General features: G+C 42.4%; 2 protein-coding genes across 5 annotated transcripts in view; both read right to left on the bottom strand.

Moving 5' to 3' along the window:
* Positions 1 to 8,615, bottom strand: part of mtf1 (metal-regulatory transcription factor 1) — a 32,144-nt gene extending 23,529 nt beyond the window's left edge. The window contains exons 1-2 of one of the 3 annotated variants that reach the window (XM_029115523.2): positions 8,516 to 8,615; positions 5,208 to 5,766 (exon numbers count right to left, since the gene is read on the bottom strand). In XM_029115523.2, coding sequence (XP_028971356.2) covers positions 5,208 to 5,696 — 489 coding nt within the window. In that variant the 5' untranslated portion in view covers positions 5,697 to 5,766; positions 8,516 to 8,615. Of the gene's footprint in view, positions 1 to 5,207; positions 5,767 to 8,242; positions 8,412 to 8,441; positions 8,464 to 8,515 lie in introns of those variants that run through there. The other 2 variants (XM_034288773.1, XM_029115524.2) reach the window with 2 other exon arrangements.
* A 226-nt stretch (positions 8,616 to 8,841) lies between these two features.
* Positions 8,842 to 19,410, bottom strand: part of inpp5b (inositol polyphosphate-5-phosphatase B) — a 31,530-nt gene continuing 20,961 nt past the window's right edge. For both annotated transcript variants that reach the window (XM_020041376.3, XM_013139493.4), the window contains 10 exons: positions 18,680 to 18,789; positions 18,334 to 18,469; positions 17,718 to 17,828; positions 17,415 to 17,580; positions 15,274 to 15,509; positions 12,371 to 12,478; positions 11,328 to 11,412; positions 10,721 to 10,848; positions 10,415 to 10,526; positions 8,842 to 9,293 (listed from right to left, as the gene is read on the bottom strand). In XM_020041376.3, coding sequence (XP_019896935.3) covers positions 9,184 to 9,293; positions 10,415 to 10,526; positions 10,721 to 10,848; positions 11,328 to 11,412; positions 12,371 to 12,478; positions 15,274 to 15,509; positions 17,415 to 17,580; positions 17,718 to 17,828; positions 18,334 to 18,469; positions 18,680 to 18,789 — 1,302 coding nt within the window. In that variant the 3' untranslated portion in view covers positions 8,842 to 9,183. The remainder of the gene's footprint in view (positions 9,294 to 10,414; positions 10,527 to 10,720; positions 10,849 to 11,327; positions 11,413 to 12,370; positions 12,479 to 15,273; positions 15,510 to 17,414; positions 17,581 to 17,717; positions 17,829 to 18,333; positions 18,470 to 18,679; positions 18,790 to 19,410) is intronic.

Raw genomic sequence — 19,410 nt, 5'->3', positions numbered from 1 at the left:
GAACTCATTGTCATGTTCAAGAAACCAATTTGAAATAATTCGAGCTTTGTGACATGGTGCATTATCCTGCTGGAAGTAGCCATCAGAGGATGGGTACATGGTGGTCATAAAGGGATGGACATGGTCAGAAACAATGCTCAGGTAGGCCGTGGCATTTAAACCATGCCCAATTGGCACTAAGGGGCCTAAAGTTTGCCAAGAAAACATCCCCCACACCATTACACCACCACCACCAGCCTGCACAGTGGTAACAAGGCATGATGGATCCATGTTCTCATTCTGTTTACGCCACATTCTGACTCTACCATCTGAATGTCTCAACAGAAATCGAGACTCATCAGACCAGGCAGCATTCTTCCAGTCTTCAACTTGATGAGTGGTACCCGGTGGGGTCTTCTGCTGTTGTAGCCCATCCGCCTCAAGGTTGTGCGTGTTGTGGCTTCACAAATGCTTCGCTGCATACCTCGGTTGTAACGAGTGGTTATTTCAGTCAAAGTTGCTCTTCTATCAGCTTGAATCAGTCGGCCAATTCAGGAGATTGTCTTGACCAGGACCACACCCCTAAATGCATTGAAGCAACTGCCATGTGATTGGTTGATTAGATAATTGCATTAATGAGAAATTGAACAGGTGTTCCTAATAATCCTTTATAGTCTACTTGAGTCTATATATACACTCACCTTATGTCTAAATCTGTGTTAGTGAGCACTTCTCCTTTGCCGAGATAATCCATCCACCTCACAGGTGTGGCATATCAAGATGATGATTAGACAGCATGATTATTGCACAGGTGTGCCTTAGCTGGCCACAATAAAAGGCCACTCTAAAATGTGTAGTTCCATCACACAGCACAATACCACAGATGTCGCAGGTTTTGAGGGAGCGTGCAATTGGCATGCTGACTGTAGGAATGTCCACCAGAGCTGTTGCCCGTGAATTGAATGTTCATTTCTCTACCACAAACAGTCTCCAAAGGCGTTTCAGAGAATTTGGCAGTACATCCAACCGGCCTCACAACCGCAGACCACGTGTAACCACATCAGCCCAGGACCTCCACTTCCAGCATCTTCACCTCCAAGATCGTCGGAGACCAGCCACCCAGACAGCTGCTGCAACAATCGGTTTGCATAACCAAAGAATTTCTGAACAAACTGTCAGAAAACGTCTCAGGGAAACTCATCTGCATGCTCGTCGTCCTCATCGGGGTTTCGACCTGACTGCAGTCCGTCGTTGTAACTGACTTGAGTGGGCAAATACTCACATTCGATGGCGTCTGACACTTTGGAGAGGTGTTCTCATCACGGATGAATCCTGGTATTCACTGTACAGGGCAGATGACAGACAGCATGTATGGCGTTGTCTGGGTGAGCGGTTAGCTAATGTCAACGTTGTTGATCGAGTGGCCCATGGGTGGGGTTATGGTATGGGCAGGCGTGTGTTATGGACAATGAACACAGGTGCATTTTGAATGCACAGAGATACCGTGATGAGATCCTGAGACCCATTGTTGTGCCATTCATCCACGACCATCACCTCATGTGCGAAGGAGATGTGTTGCACTGCGTGAGGCAAATGGTGGTCACACCAGACAGGTTTTGCAGGTGGTGCCCATAGATAATTGCTCTCTCCTTATCCTTCCTGGCTGATTCTTCTCCAGTTTTGTGTTTTGGTAGTGTCCTTGTCACTACTGGTAACATGTTGCGTTACCTGCAGCCCATTCAGGTTGCATAGGTAGTCCAGCTCCTCTAGGATGGCACATCCATATGTGCCGTCACAAGAAGGTTTTCTGTATCTCCCAGTACAGTCTCAAGAGCAAGGAGGAGATACCAGGAGATGGGCCGTTACACAAGGAGAGCTGGACAGGGCCGTAGAAGGGTATCAACCCAGGAGCAGGACCGGTATACGCTCCTTTGTGCAAGGAGGAACAGGAGGAGCACTGCCAGAGCCCTACAAAATTACTTCCAGCGGGCTACTGTGTGCATGTTTGTGACCAAACTGTCAGAAACAGACTACATGAGGGCCCGACGTCCTCTAGTGGGACCTGTGCTCACAGTTCAGCACTGTGCAGCTTGATTGACATTTGCCAGAGAACACAAGAATTGTCAGGTCTGCCATTGGCGCCCTGTTCTCTTCACTGATGAGAGCAGGTTCACACTGAGCATATGTGACAGACGTGAAAGACTCTGGAGATACCGTGGTGAACGTTATGCTGCCTGCAACATCATCCAGCATGACCGATTTGGCGGTGGGTCAGTGCTGGTCTGGGGAGGCATATCCTTGGAGGGTCGCACAGACCTCGTGCTAGCAAACGTTACCCTGACTGCTGTTAGGGTATACCGGGATGAAATCCTCAGACCCATCGTCAAAACCTACGCTGGTGCAGTGGGTCCTGGGTTCCTCCTGGTGCAGGACAATGCCCGTCCTCATGTGGCCTGAGTGTGTAGGCAGTTCCTGGATGAGGAAGGCATTGATGCCATTGACTGGCCCTCACATTCCGCAGATCTGAATCCAATTATGAACCTCTGGGATGTTATGTTTTGGTGCATCCAATGCCACCAAGTAGCGCCACAGACTGTCCAGAAGCTCACTGATGCCCTGATCCAGATTTGGGAGGAGATCCCCCAGGACACCATCCACCGCCACATCATAAGCATGCCCAGACGTTGTCAGGAGTGCATACAAGCACGTGGGGGCCATACATACTACTGAGTCACATTATGAGTTGCCGTGATGAAATTCACTCAAGTTGTAAACCCCTTGATTTTGATTGTTTAGTTTGATTTTGTGTGTGAGTTTGAATCCAGCCCACAATCGGTTGGTGATTTTGGTTTCCACTGACTGTTGTTTGTTCTCAACAAATTACACAATGTACAGTAAAGATTTTGATCTTTAGCATATGTTGTTCATCAAGACCCTGTGTGTGATTTAAGTGTTCCCTTAATTTTTTTTTTGCAGTATATACACATGCAGTATTTCTTAGAAAACAAGAACTGGGAACAATCAATTCCAACACTTGTAGAGACAACCACTCACTAATTCACTGACCTTTTGAAAAAGAGTTTGGTGGCTGTGCATTTGACATCAGCGACTCGACCAGCCATCCATTTGCATCTGACTTATTCTGCTGTGTACAGCATTCCCACTCCATCTGAGTGTCTTATGGTTTGGTTTTACTCTCACACAAAGGCCCTAGGGCCAGGGAACTAAAGCGGCCTTGTTTCCCCTCCTCCGTAACCCCATAGAACACGCTAACCTAGATTGTCATAACACAAAGCATTTCCAGCTATGCTTTATTTTCATCCCCCTTGACAAAACAAATCTGTTTAAAGCTTGTTAACCCCCATAACTTAATGTCTGGATCCTCTTGTAGACTAAGGGTAAAAAATATGTACACACATTTCAAGAGAAAGGCAGTCATCCGTGACCCTATTATTCCCTGAATACTCAACTCAGGCTTACATCCCCTAATACGTGACCAATGGACACATTTGTTGCCAACAAAGACTGTTCTAGACACAATAGTGAGTTCCCCTGTCATATCCCAGCTATTTTAAAAGGTAGCTCTTCTTTTCTCCTAAAAGAGTATAAAACCAAATAGAATTAGTGTCAGCAATACTGGTAACGTGAAAGTCATTTAACGAAAATGGGCTTCCCAATCTTATTAAATAAACATGATTTGCATTTGCTTGGTGTATTGATAATCTGGTGGTGTTATTAACGTTACTGAGCTCATTGTGCTATTGTTTGTATGTACTAGTGAAGAATAACTAGTCGTTAATACAGCGTCAGCAAGACAAATGTATAAATATTTTATGTGACTTTTCAGCTGTTGATATTTTTAAGCTGCAGCAGCAGAAGAGAAATGAGCAGGAATGCAAGTGTCAGGTAACATCTCAATTGAGTACATTCTCAATTAAATTACATTTTCTTCACCTTTGCTATCAGCTATTACTGATTACACAAGCAGCTATGAACCTTAGCAACCTGATTACATTTGAGAACATTAACAGTAACACTTAAACGATTAAGCTAATTTTTATTAAGAAGTGTATTTTTTTTATTCTGTGTATACAACGAAATGCAAATAAGTGGGCGTGGTTAACTCACGTGCAATGTGCGTGACACTGAACGAGACGCTGCGGCTCCACATGAGACTGATCAAGAAGCTGCGAGTTTGCGTGTTTGAATTTGCACGTTTGAAACATGGAGAAAGATGAACGAGCACATGAGGAGGACCCACAAAGCAATCCCAAGCAGGAGGAGCAACTTGTTATTAAAAGAGGTGCGACATCTGTTGTGTGGACATGGTTTGGGTTTGCAAAATCTGACAACGACCAGAAAAAGGTGATTTGCAAATTATGTAGAGCTAATGTGCCCACTAGCAGCGGTAGCACAAGTAATTTATTTCATCGCCTCAAAATGAAACACGCACATGAATATCATGAAAGCCAAAAGATGTGCCAAACATCAAGCGGTCCGTCAACCTCCAATGCTAAAACAATGCAATCACCTCAGATTCAAACTAGTTTGGCCGAATCTTTTACTAAAGGCATCTCATATGAAAAAAGCTCAAAGAGATAGAAAGAAATAACACAGGCCATTACTAAGTATATCTGTAAAGACATGGCGCCAGTTTACACCGTGGAAAAGAAGGGGTTTCAAGACTTGATCAAAACCCTTGATCCGAGATATTTGATACCAAGCCGCAAGCACTTTAGCGAAGTTGAGTTGCCACGATTGTACAGAGAATGCAGAGGGATTGTACAGAGAACTCCTTCCTATTCTGGTTAGAACAAGCCCATAGGATGGCAACCATTACATTCTTCTGTTTTTAATTAATGCTAACTCAGAGCACCAGTGCCTGATGATATCATTGTCACACTGTAACGCAGGCTAGATTCATAAATCAGATCCAGAGCATGGAAAAAGGTATGTTTGCACTCAAAACCTTTCACTAGCAAATTATGCAGTTCAAAACGTAATAGTAGTTGTAAGCAGTTTCTACATATTTTAAATCTGGTTTTAATCATTCAAGTTTGCACAAACATTTTGCATCCCATATTTTTTAATCAATACTTGGCAGTGTCTTGCAGAAGGGAACACTGATTGGTTTTGAGGATGAGTACATTCAGGCAGGCAACGCACTGATCTCCAAACCAGCACTGAAACCTCCATAGAGTGCAATACAATGCATTTGAGAGACATACCTCTCTCTGCTTAGTCTCCGGACACTCCGAGTGCAGGGTCAGAGTGGCCCCCTCGATGTTGCGTGGCATAGACATGGACCCGGGGTTAATGATGAACTGGATCTGGTCTGGCGAGATGGTGTGGTGCACATAACCCTGCGACATGCTGTCCTGATCGGCCATGTAAGTTAACGAGCCCTCCTCCTCCTCGTCCAGGTCGCCGTCGACCAGGAATGCCCCCCCGTCGTCGTCCCCCGCACAGTGGCCGTGATCCTCCTCGCCCTCCTCGTCCAGTCGTATCGGGTCCTGCTCGATGAGCACCGTGGTGCGGTCAAAGACACGGGAGCCCGAGGAGGATGAGGGCGCTGACATCAGGTCCTCATCTTCATCTTTGTCGTCATCATCGTAGTGTGCCATCTTGTCTTCGTTGTCTTTATCGCCACGCCCGAGGCGGTCCAACTCTACTTGGAAATACAAGGATGCCTCCTTGCGAGGTCCATGTTCGCTCATGGTCCCGGCAATGCTGGCCACCGCTCTGGCGGTGGTGGATGTGCACAGATGATGGCGTAATTATTTATTCCTGTACAGAAGAAAATAGTGTAAATTTACCAATGTAAGGGCGGTGGCTTTGAGTCGTGCAGAGAAAGGAAGGTTGGGAAACCCTGTTCTAGAGCCAGTAACGAATGAACGAACCAATAATGATTCCCTGCAATGACTAAAACCAATGACCAAGGCTGACCCTGCAGCTATCTGGCCAAAGACAGAACTGGGGAAGGCTTTCAGGGAAGGCCTAAGTGACTCTCAAGCTAGAGTCAACAGGAAAGTGAGGGGACACACAAAACAACAGACTTACAATTGAGGCTAATATTTCACATAGCAAGAGGCAAATTTATTGAGGAAGTAATTTGGTTTTTCAAGGGGCACTCAGACAATGCAGAGTAGCTATTTTAAGCCATTGACAACTGTTGTTCTAGAAACAAACCTGGCTACAGTAAGGAGGCACCTAAAGAGGATATAAACAGTTAATATCTTGCATTTATAACCTGAAATGCACTGCTTAAGTTGTAATAACAATCCATGCTCAAATAAAAAAAACACACTAACAGAAAACATTATTATTAAACATTATCCACCACAATGTATATAGACAACACTTGGGGCAACAAACAACAAATCACGTTTTATTCCTTTTTGCCAGTAATCAAAACCTAATATCTCACAATAAATCACAGCTGATTACTATAGCAAACTGTTTTTGAGTATAATGAAAGATGAAAGCTGAAGAATGTAAATTACATTAAGTAGAAGTTGAAACAGCAGAAAAATTGCGGTTGCTCACAGATGAGTCATGACAGATAAACAATCACTTCAAACATGTCTTGAATTACATAATCACCAAATCTGTAAATGTTGGATAGATTCACACAGGAGTTACTGGGTTGATACCCTTACGTCGAATAGTATACAACCCAACTTTTGGTCAATAATGTAGTAAAAAGGTTTAGAGGTAGTCCAGCTCAGCTTGCCGTCACATAGTTATAACGTGAGAGTACATTTATTTGAACAGTAACGTTCAATCTTAGGGTGTTGCATAGGGAATATGCATGATGTGTGTACTCTGGCGAGGACTGTAACTCTTAGCAACGAATGTATCCAGTTTGGATAGTATCTTATCTGTTAACGGCTGCCAGGGTGTCATTTGCATTGCCGAGCAGTGCCCTAGAAAGTGAATGAACGTCAGTCTTGCTAATTGTTCAATACTAACACACAATGCCACTCCTAAACAAACAATCCAGACTGACTCTTTTACTGCATACACCTGACTCTTTCACACATGCTTGTCTTGCTAATCAGTAACATCGCAGTAATTGGGAAGCATTCCGCTGCAGACAGGAAATAACACGGAACTTGTACGTAAGCATACACCTTCTGATTCTCGAAGGGGCGATGGTATCTAACAACTTGATTCAATAATTTACTGGGTACCGTTCGGCGACGCCAAAAAAAATGCACTTTTAACACATTCGTCCACAGTGGGCAATGTGCCGCTAAACAGGTAAAGCAACAAATCTTGCGGTCAAAACTACAAAACAGAGATTAGATGTAGAAATGCATTGACCAAGGCTAATTCTTGGAAATGTCACAATTATGAAAGTGCTAGTGTATATTTGAGCCATTTAACTAGCCAGCTCAACAGTAGGCAAAGTCACAAAATTTACAAGAAAAAGAAGGTAGCTAAAAAATGGCAACTCAATCTGATATCGCCCGAATGGTGAAGCAGAGACTGTAAAATCGCCGATCTTGCCACCAATAAAGTTCTAGAACTTTCATGTTGCCTTTGACAGCACAGTCACCAGACCGCATGCCAGCCCAATGGTGCAAGTGAGGTGACCAGCAAAAGTTGATTATCATGGTAGGAATTAGTTTTATTTTAAACTACCTTTGGTGTAACCTAGGATTACATAAAATACAAGTAACCTTAAAAAAAAACTTTCGGGAAATGTAATGTCAAAAATGTAATGTCACATTCATCATCTTTGATTTCGTCTGACAAGCCAAGGCAAGCAAGCCTGCATACGGCGCGTGCACGGCTGTGGGAAGGCATATTTGAATAGTTAGCTAGGCAGCTAACGTTAGCGTTGCAAGATCAACACAACTTCCAACCTAATAACAAGAGACGTATAATAGAAAAGCTTACCATAGATAACTACAAATAACAGTCTAACAGAGTTAGCTGGCTTTAATCGATTTTAATGTACAGGAACTTGCTAACCAACGTTCTCCACGTTAGCTACAATAACTAGCTACCTAAATTGGAACATAACATTTGGAGATAGCTATATTAGCTATTAAGAACATACAATAGCATTTTGACAATATTAGCTTAAAACTATAACTGTATTAGCATGTGGTAGCTAACTGGCTTGACGTAGCTAACGCTTCAAGTGTCAAACATTAGCTAGCCCCTGACGTTTATTCACATTTAAGACAAACGTTAGCTAGCTAGTTGACTTTAAAATAATCAACCTATTAAATTGTCGGCGGATATTACCAACCCTGCAGTAGAAACACCAACAGTAGGGTCTTTTCTGGTTAGTTCGCTTTCGAGTTGCCGAACGTTAGTGGCTAACTACTGTAGCCATAAAATCAGGCATCTTCTTAACCTCTCTCGCTGGGTCGCGTCAGCCAGGGTAACACTAGCTAGCCAGCCAAAGCGTTAGTTACGTGGCTCATTACTAGGTTTTGTATGTTCACCTTGTCAACTCATAGGTCGCCATTACAAACATTACTATGTTCAACTGCAAGACTGTTATAAAGAAAACATTTACCGGTGCAGAGAAAATGCCGACTGGTTTTATGTTTCGGGTTGCTTAGCACTTTCTTCCCATCTCCTCCCTAGCGGTACCATGATTAAATATAAACGTCATATTTCAGTCTCCCCCTAGTGGTGCATTTTGGGAAGTGTACACACCCTATGTGTAACTTATGTTATTGAAATCCAAGCTACTGAACTACACATCATAAAGCTACTACTTAACTCTTGATCGTACTGTAATTCATAATTAGTATCAATATCCACATTACCACATCAAAAACAAATGTGACAGTGGGTGTATGACAATCCATAATTTCCATATAAAACACAAAACGACAAGTTTCAAATGCTTTTATATATAAAAGAACAATAAGCTGTTTTGCCTTCATAAAACAGCACAATACAAATTCTTTAAATAAAATTGTAAATATACATAAAAAAGGTCAGTTCACTAGAGCTGCTCATTGATAAAATAAAAGCTGTGCATTAACAGCTTAAGGGTTAAACACTGCTTGTCAAACAGTTGGTTTCAAATCCAAAAGACAGTTTTGAATTTGACTTGATTTTGTGCATGCCTATACAAAGAGCCATCTATATGAATAAGAACTTATTACATGTATTACAAATACTGAGCTGTACATTGTTAAAAATAAATTCTAATGGTGTGCAGAACACTCATATTCAGGAGAGATCCAGGATAAGGAAATGCTGAAAGAACTCTTGGGTCTTCCTCTTCTCTGCAAGGTCCTGCTTCCCAGGAGACCTCAGTAGCAAGGCAGCAAAAATGGTGGCTGCGAGGGATGATAAGAGGAACGTCAGTAAAATAAGTGACGGAGGAAAAAAGGGCAAAAGTGAACTCAAGTGATTCAGCTTTAAGTACTACTAATTCAGTATGTTGTATTGGATTACAATAGCTTTACATAAATGGTAAATTGCCTTTGAGAGCCAGAAATAAACTATGTATCATATTACAGAAAGAATACTGTCTTCTGGTCAGAATATCAAGACTGCATAGCCATTTGCATGCAGTGTAAAATATCCATTCTGTTGTCATGTAATTTGTGTGTTGTTCTATTTCAAAGTGACACAGAAACAAATGGAAGATCTTATGCAAAACGTTGCATATAAAACTTAGTTTTTCTTTCTCAAACAGGCACATTCTGATCCCTTTCCCCAGGAACTTTTCACCACATCCTTGGTGTATGACTGCAAGTACCGCACTCATGTTATTAGCATTTCTCTAAATACCTTTTTTTCCCCAATTTCATTTTTTTATTAAAGTTCTGTTTTTTTTGGCTTGACTGCATAAGCAGAGCTGGCCAAGAAGAGCGAATGTCTCTTACTGAGTGACTGACTATCCTTGTTAAATTGCGCAGTAGTTAGAGATGCAGACTTCCATGCGGGCGACCAGTGTTCTATCCACGCCTCCGACAGAATGAAGTAGGATTTGTTCAGGATAGACAAAAACCTCACTGGCTTCAAGTATTCTGATGACCATGTTATTCTAGCAAAAATGTAATGGCTGGGATAAAAGTTGCATATGGAGACTATATGGAAGCTGCTTGTCTACCAGCAAGCCCTCTGGTCTTGAGGGATTATCCCCGACCTTCAATATGTTGTCGATTTATTTTATTATTTTTATTGTAGTTAGGCTGGGGGGGGGGGGGGGCTTGGGGTTGCTCAGTACACATTCTGCTGCAGCACGGGTATGACACCGGCCTACTGCCATTTCAGCACATGCTCTCCTATCTCCTACTTCATCCATTAAAAGCGGAAAACCCCCAAAATGTTTCAAGATGCAAGTTGGAGTCACATGCACAGAACACATCGGATACATCAATAACAAATAATTCAAGACAAGAATATAAACAAATTGTTCAGTGCAAAACCAAAGTTCCCTTATTCAGCTCACCTAAAATGTTGACATCCAGGCTATTGTATGCAGAATGCTTCAGCAACTCCCGGAGAAAAGCTGCTAGGTAGTTAAAAACGTTTTTATGGCACTGAGGTAGACAGGATACAACCTGAGGAAGAAAAATTACAGTTAATAGATATCCCTAATATTAACAAACATCTGTCATTGGGCAAGAACAGGTAGCCCTACCTTGTTCTAGTCTGTTTGGTGCCTTATGAAAACAAGCTAGAAATGCAGACAATCATTACATACATGAAAAGTAATATTGGCTACTTTTATAGGGTGAGTTGAATTTGTACTGACCTTTTTACACTGACTGGGATTGGAGCAGCACTCCAGGCATTGCTGGTAGAGGGAAAAGGGGACCACTGGCTCTGGGAGGGCATCGAGGAAGAGGAGAAGTGCTTCTGCCACAGAGTGGTTACTGCCAGCTATTGGTCAACATAGGTCAAGGGACATAAACCACTTAGAAATTACAGAGTAAACAGAATTAAACTCATATGTCCAGGCTCAGAGTTCCATGGACCCCTTGTGGTCCAGAGAGGTGCTTCAGGTAGTCTGCAAAAGTGTTATTTTTATTCCACAAATAACAGTTGGGAGTATTAAGGGTATTATTCAGCAGTTTAACTTTGACATTAACTTATATAATGACAATAGGCTTGTATCGCTTACTGATAAGTCATTTGAGCCGCAAGATATTTAAAGTAAAATAAATTATGCTACTCTGCAAAAGGTGGTCCTCAAGCTATTGACTGTGATCTGGTGGTCCCCAGAATAAATAATGCTGCAAACAACTGAAGAGAACATAAACAAAACAAAAAAAAATTTTTTTTTTTATGTTTTCTTAATAAACTTACATTCCCTAACTGTTTAAGGACATAAGGAAAATCAAGTCAGTAGTGAAGGATACGAAGCGAGTCTGGCATGCCAGTGTCAAGGCAGTCCCTTATCTCCTGAAATTCACTGCGGAGCCCAGGTTGTTGAAATAACTCCGCCTAGAAATAGAGGAAAATGGTAATTTAATTGATCTACTCTAAGTACAAGCCTATATTCTAGATAGCTGTCCAGGCATATTCCGGCTCTTTTTATACAGCATTTAACCACCCCTCATAACTAGGCAACACAGTATTCCTTCAGCAGTTTTTAGCAAAATGTTGCTATATAGCTAGACTCAGAATCCATTTAGACTATACTGGACCATTCTGGGTCTAGGTGCTGGTCTAAGGACATGGATTGTATGCTCACAGGGGGTAGTACCATGATAAAGACAACAGCATTCCAGCTGATCAGGAGAGACCCAACTAGTAGAGATGGGGAACAATGCATACTGTGGTGAAGTATGCATTGTTGACCATCCATTAGCATTTAAAAAAAACTGCAGCTAAAAAGAACATATATTTGAATGTTTATTTGAATAAGGCTCTACTGATTGTCACCAGTGTTATCAAAAGTTTTTCTTATACAGCTACTTTATGATATCCATAAAATGTCTGTGATAAGTGGCCAGTGTCTTTCAACATTGTCCTAGCTCTATCAAGTAGCCTGATACACTGTGGCAGGGATGTATTCAAGTCAACACAGTAGAGTATTATGCAACTTGACGCTTATATACCAACAACTAAATTTCTTCATTCTAACCTAAACATTTAGTGAGTCAGGAAGTTTGATAAAGTGGGGCATTAAAGATTTCCCAAAAACTGGTTTGTTGAGTAATTCCGTTCCAGCCCATTGGTGGTTGCCAGAGAGAGTTCCCAAACATTCCTACTTTTCACTCTTCTGGGATGGCGTGATGAATGAGATTCATTTGGAAATCAGAAGATTTTATGTCTGTGAAATTCAGTTCCAGCAACTTAATTTCACAGACAAAACAACTTACCCAGGGCAACCGAATAAAACTCCGCTTGGTTTAGCTCTGTAATGTAAATAGGGTAACATATTTCAGTGGGTCCTGACCTGTTTGGTAGCATTGCGGTACAGGTGGTCCACCATCTGCCACAACTCTTTAGGGATGTCCAGAGGCTTATCGATGATTAAAGTGCTGTTCTCATCGCCTGATGATGTCTTCAGTTATACGGAAAAAAGAAAAGGCATTTAAGCAAATAGGGTTTTGTGTTGTACATGGCAGTGACCAGGGGTGGTCTGGCGATCTAAGACGTCCCTCTGGTGGCCCAGTTTAGCAGGGGTTCAATTCCAGCCCACAGCTCTTTCAGAAAACCTGAAAATGCTCTTTCATTAAAAAAAGCTCTTTCATAAAATGCCATAAATAAAAGCAAATATAAATCCTGCACATGTCATTGTTACTTATGGAAAAGTGAACATTTTTTATTCAATCTCACCAATGGGTGAGATCAAACACAAGGCAAAGGCTTCAGAGAATTGTTCTGGAGTCTATTGAACAGGACAGTGTGCTGTTTTGCAATGCTAATTCCGATGTGGACATTATCCCCTGGCAACGGTATGTTTTTGGCCAATGAGTAATTCCCAGCTTGGCTACCCACTTCAGATACCTACAGTATCTCCTGTTTGGCTCATTGAAAGCCAACAACAAAGCAAACCGTTCACAACGACTACAGGGTGCTATACCGAAAGCTTCCAAAGACTTTGCTCTCTATCTCTTGGAAATGTCTCAAGTTGAATTTCAGTTAAATATGGGCATACAAACTAAAGCCAGTTCAACATGAGCACTTACTGATCATACCAAGATAATTGTGTATTTACAGGAAACAAAATCAAGCACATTTATTAACAGAACACTAATCTCCTCAGGGCACTTTCATTTTCAATGGTTTTCGTCCGGGGAAGTCATTCCTGTATGACAATAAAACCCATAAGAGAGAGACATTTCCAGGCAAGGATCATCTGTTGTGCTCATTTATTCTCAACTCATAGTCTGTACTCCCCTTCAAGGGCTTCACAACCCTTGAGGGGGAGAAATGCCCTTCAGCCAGAGCATAGCTTACACTCAGCCATCGTAGACCTCCAGTGCAAATGGTGTCCACACAGGGCGTGCGGGATCATCAGGGACCCTTCATTCCGATGCCACAAACTGTTAGCCCTCCTACCATCGGGCAGGTCAGTACAGGTCTCTTCATTCTGCACTAGCAGGCTCTGGAACAGTCTCTTTCCATTTACTGTAACCCTGCTTAACTCTGTGACCCAGAGAACTCTGTGAACTCTGACCAATCACTAAACATACCATTTAGAATTGCCACTTGTAAATTTTCTGCCCTCCGGTATTTGCCTCAATTGCACATTTAGTATTGCTATTTGTACTGCATTCGCCTTCATTGCACATCTACACTCACCTAAAGGATTATTAGGAACACCATACTAATACTGTGTTTGACCCCCTTTCGCCTTCAGAACTGCCTTAATTCTATGTGGCATTGATTCAACAAGGTGCTGAAAGCATTCTTTAGAAATGTTGGCCCATATTGATAGGATAGCATCTTGCAGTTGATGGAGAATTGTGGGATGCACATCCAGGGCACGAAGCTCCCGTTCCACCACATCCCAAAGATTGGGTTGAGATCTGGTGACTGTGGGGGCCATTTCAGTACAGTGAACTCATTGTCATGTTTAAGAAACCAATTTGAAAAGATTTTTGTGACATTGTGCATTATCCTGCTGGAAGTAGTCATAAGAGGATGGGTACATCGTGGTCATAAAGGGATGGACATGGTCAGAAACAATGCTCAGGTAGGCCGTGGCATTTAAACAATGCCCAATTGGCACTAAGGGGCCTAGAGTGTGCCAAGAAAACATCCCCCACACCATTACACCACCACCACCAGCCTGCACAGTGGTAACAAGGCATAATGGATCCATGTTCTCATTCTGTATACGCCAAATTCTGACTCTACCATCTGAATGTCTCAACAGAAATCGAGACTCATCAGACCAGGCAACTTTCTTCCAGTGTTCAACTGTCCAATTTTGGTGAGCTCGTGCAAATTGTAGCCTCTTTTTCCTATTTGTAGTGGAGATGAGTGGTACCCGGTGGGGTCTTCTGCTGTTGTAGCCCATCCGCTTCAAGGCTGTGCGTGTTGTGGCTTCACAAATGCTTTGCTGCATACCTCGGTTGTAACGAGTGGTTATTTCAGTCAAAGTTGCTCTTCTATCAGCTTGAATCAGTCGGCCCATTCTCCTCTGACCTCTAGCATCAACAAGGCATTTTCGCCCACAGGACTGCGGCATACTGGATGTTTTTCCCTTTTCACACCATTCTTTGTAAACCCTAGAAATGGTTGTGCGTGAAAATCCCAGTAACTGAGCAGATTGTGAAATACTCAGACCGGCCCGTCTGGCACCAACAACCATGCCACGCTCAAAATTGCTTAAATCACCTTTCTTTCCCATTCTGACATTCAATTTGGAGTTCAGGATATTGTCTTGACCATGACCACACCCCTAAATGCATTGAAGCAACTGCCATGTGATTGGTTGATTAGATAATTGCATTAATGAGAAACTGAACAGGTGTTCCTAATAATCCTTTAGGTGAGTGTATACATTCCACTTTTAATACATATATTTATTACTTGCACATTACTCTGCCCTCTTCTATTTGCACTTCTGGTTAGATGCTAACTGCATTTCATATACTTGTACTCATGTACTTTATTTGTACTGTTCAATGACAAAGTTGAATCTAATTTCATCTGATGCTTAGAAATCCACAACGTTGAATGTGCCAGAAGATGGGAGTTTAAAGAATGGGGAAGCAGGCTCCTGAGAGTAAACACATCCTAGTTTTGTTGACAGGGAAGCGTATGGGTCATAATGAGGCCAAAGACACCTACTGCAATCCTTTGAGGACTAAGGAACACATCCCCGGCTGGCTGTCCTGAACTCACCAGGGCCTGGATGCTCTCCAGGGACATGTCCTGGATCGGATCCCTCAGCTGGCACATGGTCTGAATGGATGAACCGAAGCAGCTGGGGAGGTAGTTGCCTGACACAGAGAGGAAGAAGTCCTTGCCACGTTCCAGGTGGAGCACCAGGATGTCCTCAATCTGCTGATGGCCAGTGTTGAGGTCGGCAGCGGTGGAGCGGTTAACAAACACTTCCAAGTCGATGTCTGCACTGGCGCCTTGTTGGACAGATACAAGACACATATGGATGTGTTTATTAGGGACTGAAAGTGAAATAAATGAAAGTGAATAAAACCAGACAGGAAGGGATTAGCTGGATGTGACCAACTTGCATTTGCTTTTAATTACATGCCCTAATGTACATGGTCTGCCCTAATTAGCATGTGTTGTGTGGAAACTTTTGAAATGAGTGACGTTGACTAACTACAAGCCAGTATTCTCCTATGACTGCTAACTACAAGTGGATGTCTGAAGCTAGGTCCCACCATAATCCGCAACTGTTTGTTTTACAATTTTTTTGTCTTTTTGTCTGGTCATTAGAACTGATTACCATATCTCAAATTTTAGAAGAACAAATACATTTAAAAAAGAACATTTTGCAAATGTATTATAAACATTTAACTTGAGGCACAATATCAAAAGAGCAAAATAATGGCAAAATAATTACGTAATATGTGATTGCTGCCATCTTTATGCTGTCGCTGGAAAAGCAACATTTTCACTCAAACAAAAGAGCTATGATTTGGTTTGTGGCAGCTCCTTCTTTAAATTGCTATCCACTCCTGAGGGCTATCCTAGCTACCAGAAACAAAATGTTAGCCAGATAACTTGCCTAAATATAACCTTTTTCATTTAAAACCCAAAAAGGAGCCAGGCATGCCTAGTTCAGCCTGCCCACGAATAGAAGGGATGGTTGTGCCTGGCTGGTTTTGATCCGCGGTTTTCTATGTGGCAGACTGTGTCTTTAACCATTACGTTATTAAACGTTTTACCTCCGCCATTACATTTTTGCTGAAATAAGGTGGAAAACAGAACATTTATTAACGGAACTAAAGTGTACACTTGAACAAAGATTACTGTAGATGGCTAGCGAATACCTATACAGAACCTATAATGAAAACAATGACTCCAATCACTCCATGGCTGCTTCATTTCTTTAGAAAACAATAACAATATAACAGACACATAATACAATTATTCTATAAAATACACAGATCAGCCATAAAATTATGACCACTGACAGGTGAAGTAAATAACACTGATAATCTCGTTATCATGGCACCTGTCAGTGGGTGGGATATATTAGGCTGCAAGTGAACATTCTGTCCTCACAGTTGAGGTTCTAGAAGCAGGAAAATTAGCAAGCGGAAGGATCTGAGCGACGTTGACAAGGGCCAAATTATGATGGCTAGATGACTGGGTCAGAGCATCTCCAAAACTGCAGCCCTTGTGGGGTGTTCCTGGTCTGCAGTGGTCAGTTCCTATCAAAAGTTGTACAAGGAAGGAAAAGCAGTGAACCGGCGACAGGGTCACGGGCTGCCAAGGCTCATTGATGCACGTGGGGAGTGAAGGCTGGCCTGTGTGGTCCAATCCAACAGACGAGCTACTGTAGCTCAATATGCTGAAAAGGTTAACGCTGGTACTGATAGAAAGCTGTCAGAACACACAGTGCATCGCAGTTTGTTGTGTATGGGGCTGCTGACCCATCACTGCCAAAAGCGCCTACAATGGGCATGTGAGCATCAGAACTGGACCACGGAGATATGGAAGAAGGTGACCTCGTCTGATGAATCATGTTTTCTTTACATCACGTGGATGGCCATGTGTGTGTGCATCGCTTACCTAGAGAACACATGGCACCAGGATGCACTATGGGAAGGAGGCAAGCTGGCGGAGGCAGTGTGATGCTTTGAGCAATGTTCTGCTGGGAAACCTTGGGTCCTGTCATTCATGTGGATGTTACTTTGGCATGTACCACCTACCTGAGCATTGTTACATATCATGTGCACCCTTTCATAGCAACGGTACTCCCTGATGGCATTGACCTCTTTCAGCAGGATAATGTGCCCTGCCATAAAGCAAAAATGTTTCAGGAATGGTTTGAGGAACATGCTCCCACTCACCCTGTGCTATGAAGCCCTTGGGTGGGTTGGCAGTGAGCCAGGGTTTGCAATAGGTGGGCTCATCCAACTTCTGAATGAACTCGAACTGACATGGGACCTGGCCGTCATTGTAGAGGGTCAATGTCTCTGCCTGGTGCTGCATGAACTTCACGTCTTTGAAATTAAACTGGGGCAGGGAGAGAGAGATTTGGATTCAGTGTGATTCAGGTGGAGAGGTACAGAGCAATTTGAACCTATTCTTTGTCTCTAACCACTCACAGACCATGTAAACAAATCGCATGGATGATAGGGTGGACCATTCACCTCTCGTCTGGACAGGGTTACGGACGGAATGCATTCATTCTCCATCTTGTCCAGTGAGCGCACAATCTCCTCAAACATCTTCTTGTAGGAATCTTCATTGACCATTTTGATCTACAAAAGCAGGTGAGAGATTAGGTCAATATATACAGTATAGATGAGTTACAAGGGAAAGTACAACCACGTAACTGCTATAAAACTGAATTCCCAGAGTTTGAATCGGAACCCAAATACAAGTCCTGAATGGATAAATGATAAGCTCAACAGGTGCCAACATAGCCAAACTATACATTTATGGCCCTGGTAAGATCATCAGATCTTGTCATCCAAATCTATTAAAGTTCACAATGAACTGCCTAGCTATCAACAAATGGTGGTTATGGGGTGCAAGACAAAATTAAGGCATCCTTCAGAGAGTGCAATAGAATTATGCAAACACATTAGGATTTTAATTGTTGTTTGTGCTTGGCTTTGCCCAACTCTAAGCACACATCTGGGTAAGGTATCCCAATCCTAGTAAAGCATGTAGGTCATGACCCCAAACATAAACCAACCAAAACCTTAAGGTCTGTAAGAAGTAAACGTTTAAAAGAGAAATAAGACAATGATTTATTCTCACTCCTATCTCCAGAAGGGAGCTGACTGGCTTGTGGTCACTGGTCCTGAGGCCCATGTGACTCTGGTAGTGCAGCTGTCGCACATTCTTCCCTCGCCACAGGATCCGGTCGCACCACGCTGGCACACGACACTTTTCACTGAGAAGGTGAAAATGTAACAGCAAAACATTTCTGAGACACATTCTACACAATGTAACAGTGTCGTTATAGAAAGAAGTAATGAAATAAGACATTAAAAAAGGTTAAGTAATGCTCTTACAATGAATTCCATCCGCATGTACCATACTTGATAGCATATTTACCATTACTTTTATAGAAAATTATAAATATTTATGAACAAGTGGTTACCTTGTGTCCCATTGGTCCGAGCCTGTGTCGTATTTGTAAGTGGGCAAAAAGTCGATGTCTCCCTCCTCGAAACCCACGAAGACAGCCTCCTCATCGATCTGCCTCTTCAGCTGAGAATGACAGACCCACAAGTCACCTTGACAACTTCCATAATCACCAGGGTGTAATGTGACTGGTATTGAACCCTTCTTATTCAGTCACCTTGACAACTTCCATAATTACCAGGGTGTAATGTGACTGGTATTGAACCCTTCTTATTCAGTCACCTTGACAACTTCCATAATCACCAGGGTGTAATGTGACTGGTATTGAACCCTTCTTATTCAGTCACCTTGACAACTTCCATAATCACCAGGGTGTAATGTGACTGGTATTGAACCCTTCTTATTCAGTCACCTTGACAACTTCCATAATCACCAGAGTGTAATGTGACTGGTATTGAACCCTTCTTATTCAGTCACCTTGACAACTTCCATAATTACCAGGGTGTAATGTGACTGGTATTGAACCCTTCTTATTCAGTCACCTTGACAACTTCCATAATCACCAGGGTGTAATGTGACAGCAGTACAAGACCCTAGGATGTTTACTTATTTCTAGGAGTTAACTATTGTGTTTCCAAAGTGCTGTTCCTTTAGTATGCTGTAAGTTAGGCCACATTTTACAAATCTAATCAATAGAGGAAGCCCCCTTCTTTCAAATTCCTGCTTCACGTGCAGTGCTTGCCCTCT

This window comes from Esox lucius, chromosome 20, assembly GCF_011004845.1.
Source record: "Esox lucius isolate fEsoLuc1 chromosome 20, fEsoLuc1.pri, whole genome shotgun sequence".
Lineage (NCBI taxonomy): Eukaryota > Metazoa > Chordata > Actinopteri > Esociformes > Esocidae > Esox > Esox lucius.
Note: the sequence above shows the minus strand (reverse complement) of the source record. Positions and strands in the feature narration are given on the sequence as shown.